Source organism: Manacus candei, unplaced genomic scaffold (genome assembly GCF_025592945.1).
Source record: "Manacus candei isolate 608988 ecotype Guabito, Panama unplaced genomic scaffold, ASM2559294v1 h1tg000077l, whole genome shotgun sequence".
NCBI lineage: Eukaryota > Metazoa > Chordata > Aves > Passeriformes > Pipridae > Manacus > Manacus candei.
This window is the reverse complement of record NW_026138125.1, coordinates 6415902-6438920: the sequence shown is the minus strand read 5'-3', so window position 1 is coordinate 6438920 and position 23019 is coordinate 6415902. Positions and strand designations below refer to the sequence as shown.

Sequence of the window (23019 nt, the reverse complement as noted above, 5' to 3'; positions counted from 1 at the left end):
CCCACCTTCTCGTGGAAGGCCGTGATGAGCCAGAGGTCCACGTCGATGCTGCTGCCCCTCTTCTCGGCGCCGATGAACTGCAGGATGTTCTCGTGCTTCATGCCCGGCAGGCTGTAGATCTCGTACTCGTTCTGCCACGACTGCTTGTCCTGGGACACGAGCACAGAAATCCCACTGAATGCCAGGGAAATGGGAGTTCTTTCCACCAGGAAACCCCCTCCCAGCATTTCAGGTGCACCTACAAATGACCTGGCCAAGAATCCGTGGGATTTCTCCCGGAGAACGAGGACCGGCCGTGTTTCTGCGCCTCGGGTAGCAGTGGGTGGGGTTAATTATTGATGTCATTAATTATTAATGCCATTAATTAATCCATCCCAACAGCACCATGTAGGAACATTCATATTCTTTAGCTTGAGTGGATCTCACAGTTCTGGGCCCAGCTTAAAGCCAGGCTTTCCCAGGGCACTTTTTGGGAACTGAGTGTTGTCTCCCTCAGCTGAGGCCCATTTCATCGGCCCAGTCCCTTCATTGGAATTCCAGGTTTGAATTCCAGGCCTTTCCTTCTGAGCACAATTTAATTTGATTATTGACTGGCCAGGAGGTGTGTTTTCCTGTGTGCTTCAAGCTGTTGGTGCTCCATGTGTGTTTTTATGAGTGGAGACACAAAGTTTATATTTCAGTATCTCAATTCTATGTTTCTGTTTCCCATTAATTTAAATTTCAATAACAGGCATTAAAAAATATTTATTTTACTTCAGTGAAACCCTTCCTGCATCTTTCACACCTCGAAGACATTTTGGGTTGGGTTTAGAAAATTAAGTAAAATCTCTCACTGGGGCAAGAAAAGCTGGTTTAATGGGATGGTATTAGAAAGAATCCAGGATCCCAAGAATTCCTGCTCACCTGGATGGGGAATATTTTCACTGCCACATATTCATTGAGGAGCTGAGCTTTCCACACACACCCAAACCTGCCCCTGGCTTTGATCTCCAGGAGCTGCAGAGGCTTCAGACCCATCAGTGGGGACGGTGGGGGAGGCCCAGGATCCTGGAATTGGGGGAAAACGGGAATTAATGAACTCTGCTGGGAATGGGATATCCAGGACAGCACCACAAATAAAGGCTGGGATCTCAGGAGACACCGGGATCACGGAGCCAAACCCCCACTGCAAGGGATTCCCCAAAAAACAGACACACAGGGAACTGGAACGGGATGGGAAAACATGCTCATGGAGGGGCAAGGGGGCATGGAACACACCTGGATAACCAGGAGGGACAGCACAGCAGAAATTAAGGAATTGTCTGACCAGGAGGGAAAGCACAGCAGAAATTAGGGAATTGTCTGATCAGGAGGGAAAGCACAGCAGAAATTAGGGAATTGTCTGATCAGGAGGGAAAGCAGAGCAGAAATTAAGGAATTTTTTACCAGGAGGGAAAGCACAGCAGAAATTAGGGAATTGTCTGATCAGGAGGGAAAGCAGAGCAGAAATTAAGGAATTTTTTAACCAGGAGGGAAAGCACAGCAGAAATTAAGGAATTTTTTAACCAGGAGGGAAAGCAGAGCAGAAATTCAGGACTAAAGATAATCAAGCTTTACTTGTTGCTCTGGAAAGAGCTGGAATTGGAATGAGCACCTTGGATGCTTTCAAGGATTTTTGTGCATTTGGGGTTTTTTTTGTGTTTCTGGGACTTTGTGTGACCTGTTGAACCCTTCACATCCAGGTTTGGGGATCAGCTCCTCCCCAGCCACTTCCATGGCTCCCAACTTTGCCAGCGTGTCCCTGAAATCGGAGCCCTCAGGAACACAGCTGGAATGAAAGCCTTTCATTCCCTCCTGGAATATTCCAGGGGAAGCACTGCCCTCAGTTTGGAAATACAAATGCTGGGAATTGTTCTAAGTGCAACTGGCAGCAAGATTCCCAAATTTACTGCCCAGAGCCAACTCTGAGGTGTAAAATCCCGTTGTTCCCAGTGCCCTGAGCAGCCCTTGGGATTTAAGAGTTGTAATTAATTATTTAAAATTTTGCCCCTCCTGCTTTGCCCAAATTTGTGGGAAATAAGCTCAAATCTCCTTTTGCTTCAGTGCCTTAGATTCCCCTTCCTTTCCATGACTCCACCCACAAACCCTGCTGGGATTCTGGAGGGCACAGTGCCTGGATTCTTTTGGAACCACCAGGAGAAGAACCCTTCTCTGGGATTTGATGGAGAAAAAAATCCCTCCCCGAGAGCTGAAAGTGAAAGTGGCAGCGGAATCTGCTGCTCCTTCATGTCCCACTGGACCACAACCCTTCCCACATCCCAAATTCCTGTTTCCTAGAAAGCCCTGGCACTGCACAGGCTGTTCCCAGGCCCTGACCCAGCCCCTCCCGGGGTTTCCCTTTCCTGGGGAGACGTTTCCACGGAGTCAAAACTTCCGGACTTTCCGAGGCAGCAACACCCTTCCCACCCCCCCCAATCCAAACAAACCCTGGGATTGAGTGGAAAGCAGAATTCCTGCTCTTACAGAACCAGAAAGGAAAGTTTGCCTTGTTTTTTTCCTTGATTTTTCTTCTTGGTTAAAATCCAACTCCACAGCTCCAGGGGCTATTTTTACACAGAAACATTCCCAGCTCCAAAGCAAGGATGTCCCACGTGCCACAGGCACCATTATCCCTGGGAGGCTTTCTGGGATAATCCCATGGCGCCAAGGATGAGGGTGGAATGTCAGCAAAGCCCTGCTGGGGATAAATTGGGATCACAGCTTTCCACAGCTGTCCAAAATCCAGGCACCAATTTCCCCTTCCCGCCCTTTCCCTTGGAATGAGTCACACAGGGAGAATATTCCTGAAAGAAGGAATGACTTCCAGGAATAAGGTTTCCTGAAGCATCCTCAAAAATGGGTCTGGAGGTCAGAGAGGAGCTTAAGGAACACGGAACACAAATCCATTAAAAGCACTTCCCTGACTGGGATAATCTGAAGCCAAACAGTGAGTGGAGGCTGAAGGAACTCTGACAATTCCTTCCAGGAAAATACTTAAATATTACTCCAATCTAAACCCCTCTACTTTCTCCTAAGTGACATTTATGAACACAAAATGTCCCCAAACACAAACAGAGGCTCTTACCTCGATCATTATATGAAAGGCATGCTTGGAGAGAGGAGAGAACAAGGCAAGAGAAGTTACTGTTTGCACCCAGAACGGCAGGAAAAAGCAGATTATAGGAGATAAAGTCGGTTAGTGGTGAATTAACAACAGGATTCGTGGGGGGGAATTGTCTTGTAGCAGGAATATCGTTCAAAATCAGAATTAAAAGAATCCAGCAGTGATATGTGAGCAAAGAAAACGGGGAGAGCAGGGTTGTTACATGGACAATTAGCTGAGTTAGCTGATAATTAGAGCCCGAAATATCTGTTCCAGGTGTTACAAAGTGGACTCGAACACGCCGGGAATTAAACTTCCAAAGGGATGGGAACGCGCTCCCTGCAATGCCTCCAGTGCCCACGCGGGGGCAGCGCCGCACCACCGGAATTCCCGGCACTTTGCTGGGAATGTCGGAGTTAGACGGGAATTTTAGAACTCCCCGATTTGGGCTCCATTGCTGAGGGTTATAGAGAACTCCACTCAACTGGGAGTCGGGAAGGGGAACACACAGCCCAACACACATCCCAACACTCATCCCAACACTCATCCCAACACTCATCCCAACACACATCCCAACACTCATCCCAACACTCATCCCAACACACAGCCCGACGTGAAGGGTCCTTTCCAACAGGAATTTACAGACTGTGCAACAAAACCCATCCCAAACTCACGTCCCAGAGCACTGAAAATTAAAGTCCATTTTAATTTAATTTATTTTGACTGAACAACCTCAGTGTCACCTCAGCAGAGACACCTCCCATCCTGCTCCTCAGCTTTGTCCTGGAGAGGCCCTGGCCCAGGTTGCCCAGAGAAGCTGTGGCTGCCCCTGGATCCCTGGAAGTGTCCCAGGCCAGGCTGGATGGGCCTTGGAGCAGCCTGGGCTAGTGGGAGGTGTCCCTGTCTCCCTGGAACTAAACGATCTTTAAGGTCCCTTCCAACCCAAACCATTCCCAGATTCTGTGATTCCTTCTCCTCAGCCCTTTCCTTTGTCTGGTATAACTGGACAAGCTGCTGTTGGAAGAGCATGGAATTCCACCCCCTGGATTCAGCTGCCCTGTGGAATCCCCATCCCTTTCCTCTCCCTTTCCCTGCCCAGGATGCTCCGGAGCACGGAGCCACCGGGAGCTTTTCCCTGTGTCTGGGCACTGCTGAGCACACACTGGGCATTATCCAGATCACTGAGGGCTGAAGGATTTCTTGGAGAACAGACTGGCTGGCAGTTGGATTTATCAATCCAGTGCTGGGAGCAGTGGGATCCAGCAGGATCCCCCCTCCTGCTGTCAGTCAGCACAACACCCACGCCGAGGGTGGAGCCCCTTTTTCACTCCTATCCACTATGGAAGTTCTCCAGCTCCTGAGGAAGATGTGAATCCCCCAGGAATAAGCAAAAAGAAAAGTCTGAATTCTAACATTTTGCTCTGAGCAGAAGAACAAACTGCAAAAATGAAGCTCTGGGAAGTGAGTCCCCTCCTAAACTTCCCACCGGAGCAGCTCCCCCCAGACACTGGGAAATCAGACACACATAGGGGTGTTTTTAAAGGATAAATTTATGCTCATTTAAACCTTCTGTCCCAAATCCAGATTTCTCAGGTGGATCCACACATCCTCCCTCCACTCTGACAGGCCCCATCCCAAAATTAAACCTTTCACTAAGCCAGGACTGAGGCAAACACGGAGTTTGCAACACAATGCTCTGCTCGAATCAATGCAAAAGCCCGAAGTGACCTGAAGTTCACCACAGAAACACTTTTAAAACTGGTTTTTAATTTTAATTGTGCTTTAATTAAGAAGTTCCCTTCAGGTTCCCATTCAGGGGAAGATCGTTTGAAGTCTGGATTTGTTTTTACTGCCTGGAACAGCCCTCGGATTCTATTAGGGAAAAAAAAGGACTCAAGTTTTAAGCTGTTCACCCACTGCACATCCAGGACTAAATCCTTGTAAAAACCCCTCTTCCCTTGCACTTCTCCAGGGTTCAAATGTTTTTATCTGATATGGTTTTATCTAATAAAACACCTGGAACAAGAACAAGAAAAAACTGTGGCTGGGAGACCAAAATGGGGAAAACCTGAACATCTGATTTAACTTCTTTCTTTCTCCTGTGGTTTTCCCAGTGAGGCAGAGGGATAAAGATCATCCCAGAAATTTTAAATGCATCCAGTGGATTTAGAGTTAATTTAGGGAATAAAAAGCTGGGTGTCTCCAGGAGATGACCCAAGTGAGTTCAAATGTTTCACAAAAATCACTAAGACAGGTTATGAAGGTTCTGTGAACCTGTAAAGCCCCATTGCAACCCTCTCAACAGATGACTCCAATTTTAAAAACAACCCAAAGCAAACTAAAAAGCAACTGTGTGATCCAGCAAGACATTCCTAATCCTTTTTTTTTGGGGGGGGGGGGAATTTTATCAAACAATGAACGTGTGTTTGCTGTGTGATTAAATCAAATGTAAATAAGAAGATAAAACAGTTCTTTCAACGTGTTTTACAGATGGATTTGTTAATAACTCTTTGGAGAAGGTAAAAAGTGACAGGTTTTATGGAATTATTCAGCTTTAAGTGGACAGTTCCCCACACAGCACAGTGGGAGCACAGGAGGAGGTAAAGCCAAGACTAAATGCCCTTTATCTTTCACTCCAATCCCTGTTTTCCAGGGAATGTCTGCTGTACATCTGACCCATCCACTGCTACACAAACACTTCAAACCCAAACCATTTGCCTCCAAACTCTGCTCCTGCCCTAGTTATTAAATGTAATATTAATAGTTAATCTATTAATTGCGTGAATGTGCAGTGGTTATAAAGTTACTAATACTTTTCCCTCTCTTCCCACTTCCTGTGTCTCCTGCTCCAACCAGCTGTAATCAGATGGAAAGTGGGGAATGCTTTATACCTTTGATTTACATAATGATTTCATTTAGTTCTTCAGGCAGGAGGAGCTTTTCCTGCCTTTCCACATCAGCCCTTAATGTCTGTTCACCGCAGGAGCAGCAAACGCTGCCACACCACAACCAGCCCGGGCACCAACACACACTGATCCCAACAGGCACAGTCTGGGCATGGACAGAGCAGGTGATTACCCTGCTTATTAAAAATTTGGGTGTCCATCCTGTACCAAGCACAGGGTGAGGAGAGAACTGCAGGAAAAGGAGGGAGAATCTCACAGTTCTTGCGATCCCGCATTTAACCCTCGCTCGCTTTCCTGCCCCTTCACCCCTTCCTCAGGGAGGAAATCCCAGGCTGAAACGACCCCACAATTAGCACTTAGGGAGCTGATCCTACAGGGGAGACCACTGGGCTCGATGGAAAGTCCCAAATCCATCAAAATCTGGGCGGGCTGAGGTAATTCTGCCGACAGCTTGCGGGGAGTGCGAGGAGCTGCGCTCGGCTCCTCACGGACAGCAAACAGACTTCCCTCCCGAAATTATGTGCTTGTCACTTGGCAACAACATATGGCCACTGCCTGTCCCCAAATTTGTCTGATCTATTACCGTGCAACTGAAACCAAAACAACTGATTGAGCAGGCCCAGCCAATCCCGGCTCCTGGAAAACCCTCCAGCCGAGCGGCGGCACTGGAAACACGGAGCACGGACACCCGGCCTTTCTAAATGCAACCCTACCCAAAATAACACGTGTTTTCATTTGATTGGATCATAAATAGCAGCAGCAGTTATGAGAGGATGTGTATTCTGGTCGCTGCACTGAGTTAGGAGGCTCGAGGTAATTCCCACTGCAAAAATTCCAAGTCATTTCTTTCTCCATTTCCACTTTTCCTTCATTTTTCCTGCTCTGCTCTCAACGATTTCCTGTGTTAACTCTTTCCATAAAAGCCTCCTGATCTCATCTGAATCTCCAGATGTAACTGAAGGAAGAGGAATTCCAGTACTAACAGTAATTCCACCTCCAGAATCAGCTGGATTCCACCTCCCAGCAGCAGGAACTCCCCCAAAAAAGGCCTGGGTTTGGGTGCAGCACGGCCAGTTCACACCCAAATCTGGAGCCCACAATCTCACAGTGTTTTAAATAAAACACAAACACCACTAAAACTGAAACATCCTGAGACAAAATAAAAGGCAAACACCGCTAAAAGTGAAATGTTTTAAGGCCAAACAGAAAACACATAAAGAAGCAAGAGGAGAAGAAGAGGGGAATGGCAGTAAGGCCACGAGCTGAGCTGAACCCTGCAATTACTGAACTGAAGGTTTTCTTACCATTCCCTTCAACTGCACCTGTTTCCCTGTTCCACAATTCCTCAAAAACAGCTCATCATGTGCTAGGTACTGTTTTCTATTCCCCTCAAGTTGCCAAGATGAATTAGCAGCTCCAGTTTTAACCTCAGCTTTAAGCTCAGCCTTGAGCACCTGAGCAGCCCCTCACGGTGTCTTGGTCACCTCAAGCCTTGTTTTCAGTTCCCTCCATCCCAAAAAACATGAAGAAGTTGCTTGTATGTCCATAAAAAAGTAATTAATGGGAGAAGGCTGTTGAAGTAAAGCTTAATTTTCTGCTTTTGGGGAGAGTAAGCGCTGGCAGCTCTGAACCAGGGAGGTGGAGGCTCAGCCAGGGACAGATCCTCCTCAGGGAACGGTTTTGCCATTAAAAAAACCCCCCAAAATCCTGAAGCAGGGCCTTACCTGGGTGGGCACCAGCACTGGGGGATAGGCCAGCTTGTGGTGTCTGTACATCCAGAAGGAAAAGAGCACAATCACTGCAATTCCCATGATAGGCACCAAGGAATACAGCAGGGTGTTGAACAGAGGGGGCTTCGGGGTCACGGGGTTGGAAGTGGCTGCGGGGAAAAGAGGACACAGCTTTTAATAAACAAACCCCCCCAGAGCTCAGACACCCATCAGCCTGGTTTCCTGACAATCCCTGATCACCCAGCAGACTATAAAATATTCAACTAACACCTCCTGATAAAGGCAGCATTTTTTGGAAAGCGTGGAAACGCAGCCCCCCGGGCAAAGGGGGTTTCACGGGAGGGAAGGAGAATGTCAGCTCTTGCCTTGGCAGGATCACTGACAGACATGACAACAATATCTCCTGGCTCCACAAAGGCTATTTTAATCTCCCAGAAAATGTTGTTTCATTTCATAAACAACTTCCTCTGGCTATTTGGTGCACGAGACATTTGCTGCTTTCGGCTCAGTCGGTGACATTACTCACTTCTCCAGCAAAGATTAGATTCCCCACTGGAAGAAGACAGGCAAGAAAAATCATCTCTTGCTTATGGGTTTTTTTTAACAATTGTGTGTTAAGCCTGGCCGTTGGATTTGATTTGTGACCCGGGAGGAAATTCTGTCCCCCTTTTTAGAGGTTAATGTGTTAATTTGCAGAGTTCCAAGTAGTTTAAAAAGGATTGTTTGAAGGGAAAGAGCAGGGATGATACAGCTTTTAGCCCAACAATTTATAGACACTTACAGCAGCTTAACTATACAATTAAGGTAAGATTTGACAGTAACTCCTCTATCTAAAACAGACAATTATTTCAGATTATCCTTCCTTCTCACCCTTGGAAAAGAGCTGGAGTATCTTTTAATCACTTCAAGGGAAGAACCTTTTTCAAAGTGGAAGAATCTTTCTGTGAGCACACAGAGCTTTATCGCTGCAGGAAACCCTTTATTCCTGCAGGAAAACCAGCCCAGGATGCTGGGAAAAGCCTCATCCCCCTGCCCAGGCACGGTATGGAACATTCCTCCCCCAAAGTATCCCAGGAACTTACGCTGTGTCACCTCCATCTCCGGGAAGTAGAAGAAGCGCTCGTTGCACATGTTGCCCTCACAGCAACAGAAAAACACCTCAGGGCTGTCCTTCTTCTCGATGCAATCATTCCTGGGAAAGGGAAGAGGGAAATATTGATCCAGTTCCATCTGGGGGAGGAGGTTGTTTGAGTTAAAAAAAAAAATAAATCTGTGTTCTCGTCTTTAAAACTCCGGCGTCGAATCGGCCGGGATGACACAGCCCCCAAAAAGCAGTTGGGTAACTTAAATCAATTTAAACTTTGGTATTTGAGGTTGCAATGAAATGCTGTTAGAACAGAAGCAGCGTGGGTTTGCTGGTCTTGGGGCAGAGTTAAAGCAAACCAGCACAGGAGGCTGAAGAGCAGAAATCTGGATTTAAAGGGGTGTTGAACCACAGGCCCCCAGCGCAGGGTTGCAGGGTTGGGGATAAGTGGGAAGGAGAACTTTGGAATTTTATTGTATTTTTAGCAAAAAAAAAAAACAACAAAATTTGTACAATCCCCCCTGCTCAGAGACAGGACTTGTTCCACTCCATGGATTAACTGCAGGAAAGGAGTTTTAGTAACAAATAAGGTGAAACTATTCAAGTTTGGGAGGAGAAACAAGGACCAGGCAGAACCCAACCTCAGAGCAGGAAGGGAATCTGAAAATCCAGATATAGCTGAGGATTTTAAATACAGCTGAAGACTGTCAAGGAAGTTTTGGGCTCATCTTCAAAACTTAGGGTTGTTTCACAGAACCAGCCCCTGCAGCTTCAGTGTGCTGTGATTCCAGGGAACATTTTCTCTTTGATGTTCTCCATGTGCTGCTGTTTGGAGTTCATCATTCCATGACTCCCTGTCCAGTGAAACCACTGCAGAGATAAGATTTGGGATGTTCTGGACAAACACAGCAGTCAGTGTGTGTTATTAGCACAACTTAATTAATGAGCACACACAGACTCTTACTCAGTTCCCAACTATTTCCTCACCATCTTTCCCGCACTTTATTTCTTCTTCCATTTCCTTTTCTTGGCTCAAGGGACAATTTAATCTCAGGATTTCTTTTAGAAAAACATCCTGGGGTGGGGGGCAACTGGATTTGGGAGAAATGACTGCAAGGATTTCTTCTAACAACTCAACAGCTCAGGAAACCCAAAGGAAAACGTCCCTAAAATATTGCTACAATAATTTCTAAATATTTTTTAACCAGGATCCACAGTGCATTTATTTCTTAATTCTCTCCCTTTCCAAACAATGAGTGTTTTGGCCCAGTAAAACCACTATTGTAGTTTAAAAACTGTAAATGCCATTTCTTAAGAGAGTCATGACCTTTATTCAGCCAGGATCCAACAAACCCCAAGTCCTGCTGTTCCTGCTCGTGGGGACTTGCAGGACCATCTGTTATTAAAAGAATGGCTTGAAAATTTAGAATATTCAGTGTCTCTGGAGCTTTTTAATGAAGTGGCAAAATACTTCCATGATTTGGTGAACTGCAGCCACAAAGTGCTGGCTTTCCTACTCCAAATTCTTTGGAAAAGTCTGATAAAAAAAAAAGAACCTCTAGAATTTTGCATTCTGGGTGCAATAACTGTGTTTGCACGGTTTGGGCAATAACAAGGCATTAGAAAAATCTATTATTAACGGCCTAAAGAAGCATAAATTAAATACCTGGGGGTTTCTAATAGACAGTAAGGAAATAAAAGAAGGTAAAATACAGTAGTCAGCAAACGAGATAAAGTACTGAGGTGAAATCTGGTCCCTAAATGCAAATGTGCAAAAACAAAGGGCAGCTATGATAATCATTCAGATATAACATAATCATTCAGATATAACATAATTACTCACATATAACATAATTATTCACATATAACATAATCATTCACATATAACATAATTACTCACATACAACATAATTATTCACATATAACATAATTATTCATATATAAGATAATTATAAGCTCTATAAAAGACAATTATTCACAGACTGTGTGTTATCTCCTGTCTCAAGCACCGTCTGCAGGGGGGAACGATGCAGAAATGGGGCAGAAAGGTTGAAAATCACAAATAAATTCCCAATTCCGAGGGAAACTGCCTCACCTGTCATAGCAGTTGATGTCATCCAGCCAGCAGCCCTGCTTCACGATCTCAATGGAGCCAGAAATGTTCTTCCACGTGGCAAAGCAGTGTCTCCTCTTATCTTTGTCCCCGTAACAAGGCTCGATCCCGCTCCGGTTGGTTTTATCCTTCTCCCAGTTGGCGTTGTAGTAGATGCACTCCTGGGTCTCTGACCTGCCGAGGATGGCACCTGGAATGGGAAGTGAACCACTGTGAACTGGGGTTTGAGGGATAAAACCAACCCAGGGTGCACAAAAACCCCTCTCCCCCTTTTTTAATCCGAGTTCTCCCCGTTTTTAATGTCAAGCTCACAACCGTCCCATGGGATGGAACACGGGACAAAGAAACTTCTGTCAAGTTTCTTGCACAACTTTCTTTGCAAGTTTGGGAAAAAAAAGAAGGATGAGTGGTGGCACAATGCTTCTCCCTGAGCAGCAGCAGCAGCAGAGGGAATTTAAAACACTGAACAGTGAAGGTTTAATTAAAATATCAGCCAAAAGCAGGTGCTTTGGCCAGGAGAATTTACCAAAAGGCAGTTTTGGTGCACGAGCCAAAAAAGGCGGCGAGCACGTCTTGGAAACCCAAAGATGGGGTCATCCCACATCCCAGGATGCTTCAAAATAAAGGTTTGTGAACCTGGGAATTTAACTTTGCCTTTTAAATGACAAATTCAATTGATTCACTGGTAAATTACAGCAAACAGGAGCGCTGTGGAGGGTGGATGGAATGGGACGGGCTTTAAGGTCCAGTCCATCCCAAACTATTTTGGGATTCTGTGTGAGGCCCCCCCAAGTGGGGAGAACTTCCCAGTGTGATCTGAAGCACCAGCCTGGTTTCTGTAAAGGTTGTGAGGAGGCAGAAGTGTCACAAAGCAGCAGAAGGGAGGAAGAAGTGCCTTGTATTCCTGTTTTTGTCTGTCAGACGCTGCCAAGAGCGCGCTGGGAACACCCACGTGAGCTCCACCTGTATTAAAAGCATGGAAAACCAGCCCCACTCCCTCTGAGGAGAACGGGAATGATTCCCACCTGAGAGCTGCTGCAGCCTGGGATGTCAGCTGAGCGTCCCACACCGCCTCCTCCCCAAACCTGGCACTGAGGCATTCCCAAAATAGGCAGTGGCAGGATCCTGGATGTGCCACGGGAGCGGGGCCCAGCCAGCTGGTGCCACTGCATGTGCCCCAGCCCATTCCCCAGCCCATTCCCTGCACTGCCATGGCCTGACCTTTACAACTCCCAGCCCTGGCAAGGAACAGCTGAGGCACCAGATTGCCCAATTTGGGTCTGTCAGTGCAATAAAGCAGAAGTCCTGGATTTCTCTCACACGTGCCATTATTCCCTCTCTCCCGCTGCCAAGAGGGCCACGGACAAGCTGAGTTTTAGGAAATGCAGAAACTCCAGTAAAATTAGCTTTGCCCAAATATCCTCCTTATCCACATATTTTTATAGCCAGGTTTTCCTATCCTGGAATCCTGGATTTTTTTTATCCATGAATGCTCTGAATCACTTCAGCCCATCCCACTGTTCCAACTGTTGGTTTAGTGACCTTGGATCTGACTGGAGTTTCCCACCTGGACAGGCATTTGCAGTAGGTCTGCCCAGGCTAAACTGCACAATCCTGGATTAATCACTCAGAGAGGAAAAGCAGGAATGTGGGGGAAGGAAGGGAAGAGGAGAAGGGGAAGCACACCAAGAAGCCCTGAGCCCATCTGCTCCAACCAGCTCTGCCACCCCCTGCACAGGGCCGGAGCTCCCAGGGGAGAAGGGCAGCTGGCACTTCCAATACAGGAAATTTATTGGGCATAGCAGGTCCATAAGGAAGCTCCTGCACCCATCCTGAGTGCCCATGGAATTGTCAGGTCCTCAGGAAACCAGTTCCTGGATCCCTAAAGGCAGAGTGCTGCTGTTCAAAGAAGCCACGAGCGAAGCTCCGGAGTGTCCGTGGATGGAAAAGCCTGGGAGGAAACATTACCTCTACATTACACCCAGAGGGGGGGAAAAAAGGAAAGCAGAAACTTCTGGGAGTTTATCATCTCCATTTACTTTATTTGGTAAACCTGACACTGAGCAACACAAGCACTGGGGTCTGTGATGCAGGGATGGTTTTCCTCAGGCTGTAAATAAAATGTCTGAGACGTGATAACACCAAATCCCTGATTTCCAGAGGAAACTTCAACACAAACACATCCTCCCTTTCCCCCACGTCGCACTCCCACTCCCAAACACTGCTCTGGTAGCTCGTCTGGACAGGACTAGAAACTTTTTTTCCATCTAGGAGGAGTCATCACTGTACAATAAAAATAATAATAATCATAATGGCAATAATAATAATAATAATAATAATCTGTATTTCAGGGCTGCACAACCCACCCAGACAAGCCCATCACTTTGCACTTGAACTTCATTCTGTTCTAAGCACTGATGCAGAAATACTCGTGTGACACTAAGGGACATTTTTATTTTCTTTTTGCTATCCCCTAGAATTTTACTCTCCACAAAAGAATTAAAGGGTGAAATTCAGTCTGGCTGCTGGAACTGTGTTATGTTTGAGGTTAATTTTGCACCGAAATCCAAGGAGTGGAGCAGTTTGTGAGTGGCCTGAAGCACCACAGGGCCTGGACACTGGGAGTTATTTAACACAGGCCACGCTCTAAAATATCTGAGTTGTTACAGGCTGTTCTGGAGGAACAGAAAGAACAGGAAAAGCAGCATAAATAGAAATAACACCTTGGAAAAAAACCCCTTCAGCTGCAGCAGCACAGGTACCTTTGGCAAGTTGTCCATCTGTGTTTTTCTGGTTGTTTCCACGCTGATCTCAAACACTTTCTAACCCCACAAATGCATCTGAAGACAGATACAAATACAGACTAAAAAGGCCCAGCTTTGATGTTTCCACAAGCAGGAAGGAAGATTTTAGCATTCCCTATTTTTTTCTGATAACCCCCAGGGGGATGTTCCTCAGAGGGAAAATAAAGGAGTTATTTCCCAGCTAATAAAGGTTCCAACAGAAAGCACTTTTCTGTCCTGGTTTTCCACGTCCCCAAACTTATTTTGTTGATTTTTTTAGGTTAATATTAGTGCTATTCTCACCACTCTCAAAGCTCCCAGGTCACCCAAGGACTGCACTTCCCATGAGCTGAGCCAAAGGACATTCATTAAATCCCAGCCCAGCAGCAAATAACTCAGGAGAGGCAAGAATGGGGAAAAAAAAGAGAAACAAGGCAGTGAAGTAACAAATCACCTGCACTGCTGCCACATTGCAAAATGTAAAGATTAACCTGATTTCTTTTCCTAAAATAGGATTTAAAAATCAATGAGTTTTGCACCTCAACATGCATCCTACAGGAAACTTGAAAGCTTTAGTGCAGAGTTCTGTAGAGCACAATATAAACATTATTCTCCAGGATTGTAGTGGGGGGACATCAGGAAATCCATATTTGCTTAGGTATCTCATCACATAATTAGAAAATATTTCAATTTTCTTGCAGTTCACACGTTGCCAAAACGTGCCTGGATGTGCCTGCCCATGGGAGGATGAAACCCTGGAGCTGAGATAACACTTGTGGAAAAAGAGCTTTCCAGAGGAAGAATCCAGAGCTGGAAAACTGAAGGATGAGGTGCCTAAAGGCACCACACCAAGTCTTAGGAGCAAAGGTTCCTAAATAGAGTGGGAACTATGGAGGGTGATGGGATCTACAACAGGAAATAAGACAGAGGGAAGAGGGAGGAAAGAGAGAAGAATCATATCTGGATTGTTAAAAACCAGCAGCTCCTGGTTTAGCTGGATGGACAGTAACTTGAAATTCAACTTTTTTCTACTCTGAATGGGTCTTCTGGACTTATAGTGTGGAAAAGGATTTTTAGAGTCAGCTGCTCTGACTTTAAATGGTGTTTAGAGTCTAAACTCTTGATGATGTTATTTTACATGTACAGATATATCTTGGTTTTATTTAAAAAAAATACAGTGAGTGTTCCCCTTGTCCTGTCAGTGCCTGGTCCTCTTGTTGAAGGAAAAAAAAAAAGCTGGAATTACTGTTGCCATGTGTTCCCCCCCCCAGAGTCCCCCCCAGTCTGTCCCGTTGCTGGCACAAATTAATAATGTTGTAACAGGATTTTGTAGAGAAATTCCATTTTGTGCCTTGTGCTTCCGAGTGTCTTATTTAAGCCTGGATTTAAGGAAGTGGGAAAACCCCAGAGCTCTGGTGCCCAAGTTTTCCAGAACCACTTCAAGAGCAAAGCAACAACGTGGCAGAAAATGGGAGGAAGAGGGTCAGGGTGATGTGTAGGGAGAAATGAAGGTGCCAGGAATGGCAAGATAAAGCTTGTCATCCTCTGGGAATCTCCAGAGGCTTGGAGTGAAGTGTTATTTTTCACACTTCCCAACTTCAAGGGGACACACCAGAACAGGGGCTGATGGTTTCAAGTTCAAACCTGCCACTGCTGTCACTGCAAGGTGTGAGCAGCACAGAGCACAAAACCCTCTCTGCTGCTGGCTGGGGACTCCTGCAGGGGGGAAAAAAGCTTGGAAGACCCTAAAAATGGTGTGTTTTGGAGCCCAGCCTTGGGGCTGCACTTGCCTTGTATGTGCTGGGCAAATGTCCCCTCCCCAGCACGACAGAGAAGGTGTCAAAGTGATTAAAATGATCACAATTAGGAACACAAAATCACCAGAAAGGTTTAAATCCCACACACTCAGATGCTGGGGGAAAAAAGAGAATAGGGCCAAAGAGGCATTAAAGCTACAACAGACACTTCCCAGTTGGGATCATCCTCCTTGTCCCGGCACAAAAAGAATAAAAACGACTCAGTTTTTGATATGAAAAGTGTCAAACTGGGGTTCTGCTGCACCCTGAGTGTCCAGGAGGATAAAACACCAGAGACCCAGTTAATTCTCTGGGAGCTATTTTGCCATTTTGGCATTTTTCAGCTGATTTCCATAGGTTGGTTTAGTAGAGTCAAAAATAAAGCAGAATTTTGAGTGTCAAAGTGTCTGAATGGTGCTGGTCCTTCTACCTCCATCTCCCTCCAGCTGGCTCTGGGAGCCAGGGATGCTTCCCCATGGCACACTGAGTGACACCATTCCCACAGGGAATCTTGGAATGCTGTCACTGAACTAAAAAAGAGCATTCAAGGCACCCAACTAAAGCCCAAACAAACGACCTGAAGGTCTCCAAAACGGAGTGGGAAGAATGAAATCCTTTCCAGGGATGACTCTCAGGCTGGTGGTGGCAACCAACACGATTTCTATTTTGAGGCCTGGCAGGGAGTTTCCCAGGAATGATCTCAGATACCTGTCACTGCTGTTCCTCTGATTTGAGTCCCAGAACAACTGGAATCCTGCAGTGCTCCGGCTCCCCACACGTGGGAAGTGTCTCCCAGGGACACCCAGTTGGGAATTTTGATGGTATTTGGGATCAAAATGATCCTTTCTCGGGGTTGGAAACTGTGAAACACTTAAAATTCCCTAAAATGAAAGTGTGACATTCCTGCAGCCTCCTGGAAGGTGGGAAACTCGAACATATTAATCATTTAATGAAAAAGAGTCGGAAAAGCTTCATAGGAATTTTAGTTGCTTTCAAATTTCCTTATAAGTAAGACAAGATCAGTAAATGACATTTTTTCCAACTCTTCTCCTGCACTGTTTGTCTCCTGCATCCTCCAGAATCCCGTTGAACACGATGAGTGTCAATATTTCACTACTATAAATAAGGAGAAATCAGGAGTTCCCTTCTGACCCCCAAAAACACTCACAGAAGATCTCAGTTGGGCTAATTACAAGAAATCATTCCACCTTTTGCCTTCCAAATCACTCAGGCACAATGCAAATTTTGTTGAGCAGTTTGACAGAGGAGCAAACAGAACCACGCCCCCAGAGAAACACAAACACAGGCAAGACATCTCCGAGGCAAGGATCCAACTCCGCATTCCACGTTTCCCCCACACGATACATCCTTTTTCTGTCTTCCAGGACCTTATGTAAGTGCTGAAAAGACAACAGGCCCAGTGTGGTGCTGCCTCCAGCTCAGCTCTCCAACAAATCCCTCCGTGGGTGTCGTGTCCCACTCGGTGCCACCGCCGAGCGAAAACAGTCCCCGCTCATCCCGCGGGTGCCGAGCGAGCTCCTGCTTCACAGCAAAATCCTTTTGCTGCCCTTTTTTTCTGGGCTTACTCTCAGCATAAACATATTTACAACTACTTCTCACTTGTTTTTTATGGTTTTTTTTACTTTTTTTTTCACATCAGCCCTGTTGTTTCGCTCCAAACCCGCCGGGATGAGTCCCGGAATGCCGAGGGTTTGTCCGGGCGCCGGGTAGTGCCCGCCGGGATGGGGATGGATATCCCTGCCCAGCACATCCAGACAAACTCCAGCTGCCCCAGTCCAGATGGCAGCTTCCCAGTGGGAAAGACAGGTTCCAGATTTGTGTAAACACACACACAGGGATTACCTTGGAGCTGCAGGCAAACAGGATAACACGGGGCGGGGCGGGGGGGGCGCTGAAAAATTCCAGCCTTTCGGTGTTCACTTGGAAACCCTTCCCTACCCCTCCCTCTTCCAGCTCTCCAACTTATTTATGGTGAGCTTCAGTCTTGAATCCTCACATGCAGTGATCCTGAGGGGGTTTATATTTCCCTTTTCACTTCCCCACCTCATCCCAACAGGACTTTCCGAGCTCCTCCCGCTCGCACGGAACTCCAGTCAGACATTCCCAAAGACCTCTGTGGCATCAATCCTGGTTCTGCTGGCTGGGAAATGCTCCTTCAGAAGCACTTTAGGATGGGATGCCTCACTCCCAGAGCACATCAGCGGGGTCTGAGACACATTTTTGAGCTGCAGCTCCCCCAAAAAGAGCTGAAAGTGGCCCAGAGGAGTGGAAGTTATTCCTAAAGTGGAAGTTATTCCTAAAGTGGACCAAATGTCAGGCTGCAGCATCACACACCTGAGGAGACACCTATCAGCACAGAAATCCTGCTGTGTTTGTGGCTGCTGAAGCAAAACATCTCCACAGCCTCCAACTTTGTGCCCGTTTAATTCCATTTCTCCCGGGCAGGCATCGAATCCCAAACATTTCCTACACCCAGTTCCCAACTCCGTGTCTGGAATCAGTATTGATCAGATTTAAAACCCCAGCAAAACTGCCTTTTTCCCTGCAGTAAACCTGGCAGTGCCCTGAAGTGGATTTTGTCAGTCCTGATTTTGCTGCCCAGACTGTAATCTGAGGATTAGGGTAAAAATCCCATTTCTGGGGCTGGAAAGACCCCTGTTTCCAGCCCCACCCTCTGCTCCCAAGGCAGGCACACACTGGTCAGGCTTCCCAGCTCCCCACTCACCCCTCTTCTTCCTTCAGGAAACATTTACACCATAAGTAATTTAAATATTCTTATCACTTTTCAGCCCCAGCATCACCTTTCTGTGCACTAAAGATGCTCCAACTGAGCTTTATTTATCATTATCATTATTTATCATTATTACTATTTATTTATCATCATTATGTCAGTTTTTATGGAGAATAAACTCTGCTATAAGTGACTGGTAAGCTGTTGAAACCATCACATATTTAAGATGAAAACAATGGAACAACAAAGCAACTTCCTCCTGCACCTCAATATTAAACTGATTTTCTGCTCTGTTTTTTTTTCCTGATCTTTGTGGTTCCTAATGTAGCAGATTTTGGTTTCCACTGGCCTTTTTTAAAAAAAATATTATTACTAGTTATATCCAGATATTGACAATTAAAAGAAAGAATAAATTCCAAAAGGAAGCATTTCAAAAGCAAAACAGGATTAAAGTCAGGATAATTCATATTAAAACTTAACTCTGCTTGTGTTTGCTATCAGGGCTTCAAGAACTGACTGGAAAAAGGAACTTAAAATTGCATTTGGACCACTCTTAATTGTAACTTTGTAGCAGTGACTTTAAGAAGATGATAAATAAATCAGCTCTGATCGAACATGAGAATCGAGTCAATACAAAAATAACCCTCAAAAAAAGGGGTTTTTATTTCTTTTACCTGCCCACAAGCACTTAAAAACAAGTTTCCATGTTTTTCTCAAGGCAAAAAAAATGAGAAAAAAGCCTTTTTTAAGGCGGTTTGTTGTTCAGGATGAGGGGAATAAATCCAAATAAATCCTGCAAGAGCTTTTTGGCACAAAAAGATGATGATGGAGATGCAGTTTGGCCCCCCCAAAAATGGCCAAAGAAATATTAATCCACCCAGAAAGTCTTCTCAAAAGAAATTCTGAAGTGGATGAAAGCTCCTGTTATTTTGCCACCAGAAAAATGCTTCTGAAATTCTCTGACTCGACCTGGAAATTTAGGAGAATGGGATGAAATTACCCCTCTTTTCCCTCATTAGAAGGAATGTTAAAATGTTCCATTTTAGTAATTTATGAGTGATCTCCCTAAAATAAAAATATTTGGAGGATTGTATTTCTAACCTCCCAACATCCAGTAAAATTTAGGGGGAAAAAAAAAAACCTAAGAAAAAAAAAAAGACCAAAATATTCTTATTTATGGTTATGTCTGAGTAACAATAAATTGGGTGTTGATCAACAAAACAAAGCACAAAACCACTTTTTAGAAACTCAAGGTTATTCTTGGAATTGTCCCTAAGTGTGAAGACACTGAAGGCATATTTTAAAGGCTTAAAAGTTGTGTATTTAATTTATGATTTTAGTTAATAACTTATTTATTATTATTTATTAAGATTAAATTTATTATTATTCGAGTGATTCAATTAATTTAATATTTAACTTAAATTTAATAATTAAGACATCAAATTAAACTCTCATTTAGGAGCCGTGTGCATGCACTCAGAAAAATGAAAGTCAACAGGAGCATCACTGTCTGTTTGTTATGAAAAGTATTCAAAACAACACTAAAAAACTTATTTACTGCTGCTGGATTTTGGGTTTTTTGACAGCACAGGGTCAAGCTGAATTGTGATATGACACATCTTGATTCTACAGCACAATAATCCCAAAATATATGGGTTTATAGCTTGCAAATCAATGATAAAAACTGCCTTGAAATGGCAATTTTTTGCTACAGAACTAAAGAAAAATGAATTAAAATAATAAAAAAAAGAAAAATCACGAAACATTTGTGTCTCTTTTGTTGCCAAGACACAACAAAACCAGAAGAGCCTGGAATAACAAATAAACCTTTAATATTTAATGGAAACGCCCAAAAATGTTTCACTGACCAACCAGCAAAATTATTTCAGCGTTAAAAGGTTTGTCTCTGCTTCAGACCTCCCCAGTTCTCACATCAGCCCTAAATAATGATAATTAAGGCAATAAATACTTCAAATCTGGAAATAACCCCTGGAGTTGTGCTTGGTGCACACAAATGTTCATCTCCCAAAGCAACCAGAGGTTTAATTCCAGAGCAGAGATTGGAGAAAATCACTTTTTTTCCAGCTGTTTTGCTCTCCCAGATTGCACCAGCCCCCGAGAAATTGTATTTATTGGGGTGTTTTGCTGTGGTTTTGAGCAATCCAGCTGCATCCTCCCGGAGCTGTGAGGGTGGAAATCAGGGAGCCAAAGGTGGATTGAGCAGCAGGAAATCAATGGGTGCTCAGAGCTCCAAAATCAGAGCTGAGACAGCCCCGGGATCAAAGCACCCACCACCTTCCCTCACATCCCGATCCAAGAGGAGGGAAAACCCCACCTGTGTTCCCTCCATTCCCTCCCTCTGCATCCAACTCCCGTTTGGAACAACCCTTCCCACGTCTAAAATCACCCAAAGCGTTGCTCTGAAGCCTTTTCTAGGTACAAAACACTACAAAACACCCATTTTTTCGCTCCTCCGACACGTGGAAACGTGTGATTTTTTTCCAGCTCCCCCAGTCTCTTTCTATCCCAACAAATAAAACCCACAGAGGAACATCTCAGATGCTTTCTGGCAGCGGAGAAAGGGAGATGATAAATGTAACACAACCAGTTTTAATCAAGATCAAAGCTGCAGGAGAATGCAGACAGACAGTCTAGACTGCTTTACTTTGAAAGCCTAAGCACATAAAGCAACATCTGCAAAGAACATTAATCACATTTAGTCCACAATCTTATCACCTCCTGAGCAAGCAGAAACAACTTTTCCTCCAAAATCAAAATTATATATATGTGTGGCAAGTATTTTTAATGATCTGTTAAATCAGAGATCTATCAGTGATTACAAGGCTTGTCCTGCTCACTTTGAAAAACCAGCTCGTGGAATTTTAAATACACCTGGAGAGTTCCCTGGATAAAGGATGTGGGCACAGGGATGGGATAAAGTATTGGTAAGGAAGCCCAGGGAGCAGCAACAATTATTTGGCACTGCTGGGATAAAGTGGGAATTCCCTAAATATTGAATTAAGTTCTGATTTGCTCTCCTGTACTCAAGGAGTATTTACTGCCTGCTCAGCAGGCAGCAATGAAGTGGAAGATAGCTTTGGGATATGAGTCAAAAATATAAATAATAAACATAAATATTCAGCTTCCTTTCAATTTGCTTCCTATATTTTCTACATTTTTATCCTGCTCCTGTTTTATAGAGGAATTAAAAACTGGAGAGGTGGTGATGCAGAATATTTGTGTGATTTAATACATATCCTTTGATACAAAAATAATCTATTCCTTGTCCACCTTTATCGTGCTTATGTTCTGGTCCACCCTCTCTTACATCACTCACCAGCAATCATTTTATTTATTTTAATAATAACTTTGCATACTCACTAGCAATCATGTCATTTATTTTAATAGAAGTGTCTTCCACTGAAGTTTTCCCTCCTGCCAAGGTTTTCACAGGATCTGCCCTGGGATCATACATGGCAGAGACACATCCACCAAAAAAAAAACCCCATTGTCTCACAACCCCGAGGCAGCAGCTGTGAAAATGAGCCCAAACTGGGGAGTTTGATTCCAAATCTCAGCCTTAAATCTCTCAGCTCTAAAAGCACCCTGTGTGTAAATCCCCCCCTCCCCCGGGAATCACTGAAAATGCTGATTTTTAATATTTCTGTAATACCTGGAGGTCGGCAATCCCTCCTCTGGGTCGGTCACCACGCTGCTCCCTGCTCTGAGATTCCTCACTCCCTCTCTAACACAGCATTTGCAGGCAAAAAGGTTTATTCTTGGAAGTCCTTTTCCCCCTCCAATCCTTCCCAATTTGTGGCCTTCTCTTGTCAAATGCAAAGACAGTTCCCCAGCAGTGCCCCAGCACCATCAGCTCCCCCTGAAAAGTCAATATTTCACTGAAGCACCTGTTTTATTCTCCCTGCACAAGCTCTGCAGTGTTCCTGGAGTGCTGGAGTTCATTTGCCTGAGCTATTTTAAGCATTTCCTATCTTTAGTCCTACTGGCAACACTTTTTTTTTTCTTTTAATTTTTTTTTTTAATGTAACTTTAACCTCCCACAAAAAGCAGTTTAACAAAGGGAGACACTGCACACTTTTTGTGACTCCCACACCTGTGGAAATTTGGAGTGCTCAGAGAAATACCCTCCTATATTATGGTTTAAGTTCATTTCTGGGTGTTGTTTGGTTATTTAACTCACGGTGCCACAGCAAGGAAATCTATTTCTGGGCAGTTTTTCAATTTTCTTACCTCATTCCACCACAATAAGTTAAAAAAAAAAGCAACAATTCCAAGTATTTGGGTAGAGAAAGAAATTTTGAAGTGCTGGAAGACCATGCAGAGGCTCCCTCAGACCTTGGCTATTTATCCAGAACCATGGGATTGGTTTGGACTGCAGAAGTTTTTATTGTGCTTAATTTTAATCAGGTAAATTTGACAGAATAACTAGAACTGGACACTCTGCTCGGTTTGTACCCAGCAAATAAAATTAAGTTTCTATCATAACTGCAGCCACATAAAGTTCAATTTTTATTATGACACCTGATGGAATTAATTTTATATATTCTGTTCTTTAATAATAGAAGAAATGAGGCTGTGGCTGAATAAATTCTGACAGTTCTCACTCAACTTCCAGTGGAAAACACGTGCAAAGACCAGGGATGAATCAGGGATTCAGGAGGAAACACCAGCACAAACAAAAGCTTTCAGGTGGGAGTTCTGCACTTGCCACCA

The 23019-nt window shown here is 44.6% G+C and overlaps 1 protein-coding gene across 2 annotated transcripts in view; it reads right to left on the bottom strand.

Moving 5' to 3' along the window:
• ACVR2A (activin A receptor type 2A) overlaps positions 1–23019 on the bottom strand; it is a 49522-nt gene that overhangs the window by 9245 nt on the left and 17258 nt on the right. Inside the window, exons 2-7 of one of the 2 annotated variants that reach the window (XM_051810177.1) lie at positions 10937–11144; positions 8840–8949; positions 7752–7906; positions 3104–3127; positions 904–1047; positions 6–149 (exon numbers count right to left, since the gene is read on the bottom strand). In XM_051810177.1, coding sequence (XP_051666137.1) covers positions 6–149; positions 904–1047; positions 3104–3127; positions 7752–7906; positions 8840–8949; positions 10937–11144 — 785 coding nt within the window. The remainder of the gene's footprint in view (positions 1–5; positions 150–903; positions 1048–3103; positions 3128–7751; positions 7907–8839; positions 8950–10936; positions 11145–23019) is intronic. The other variant, XM_051810178.1, reaches the window with a different exon arrangement.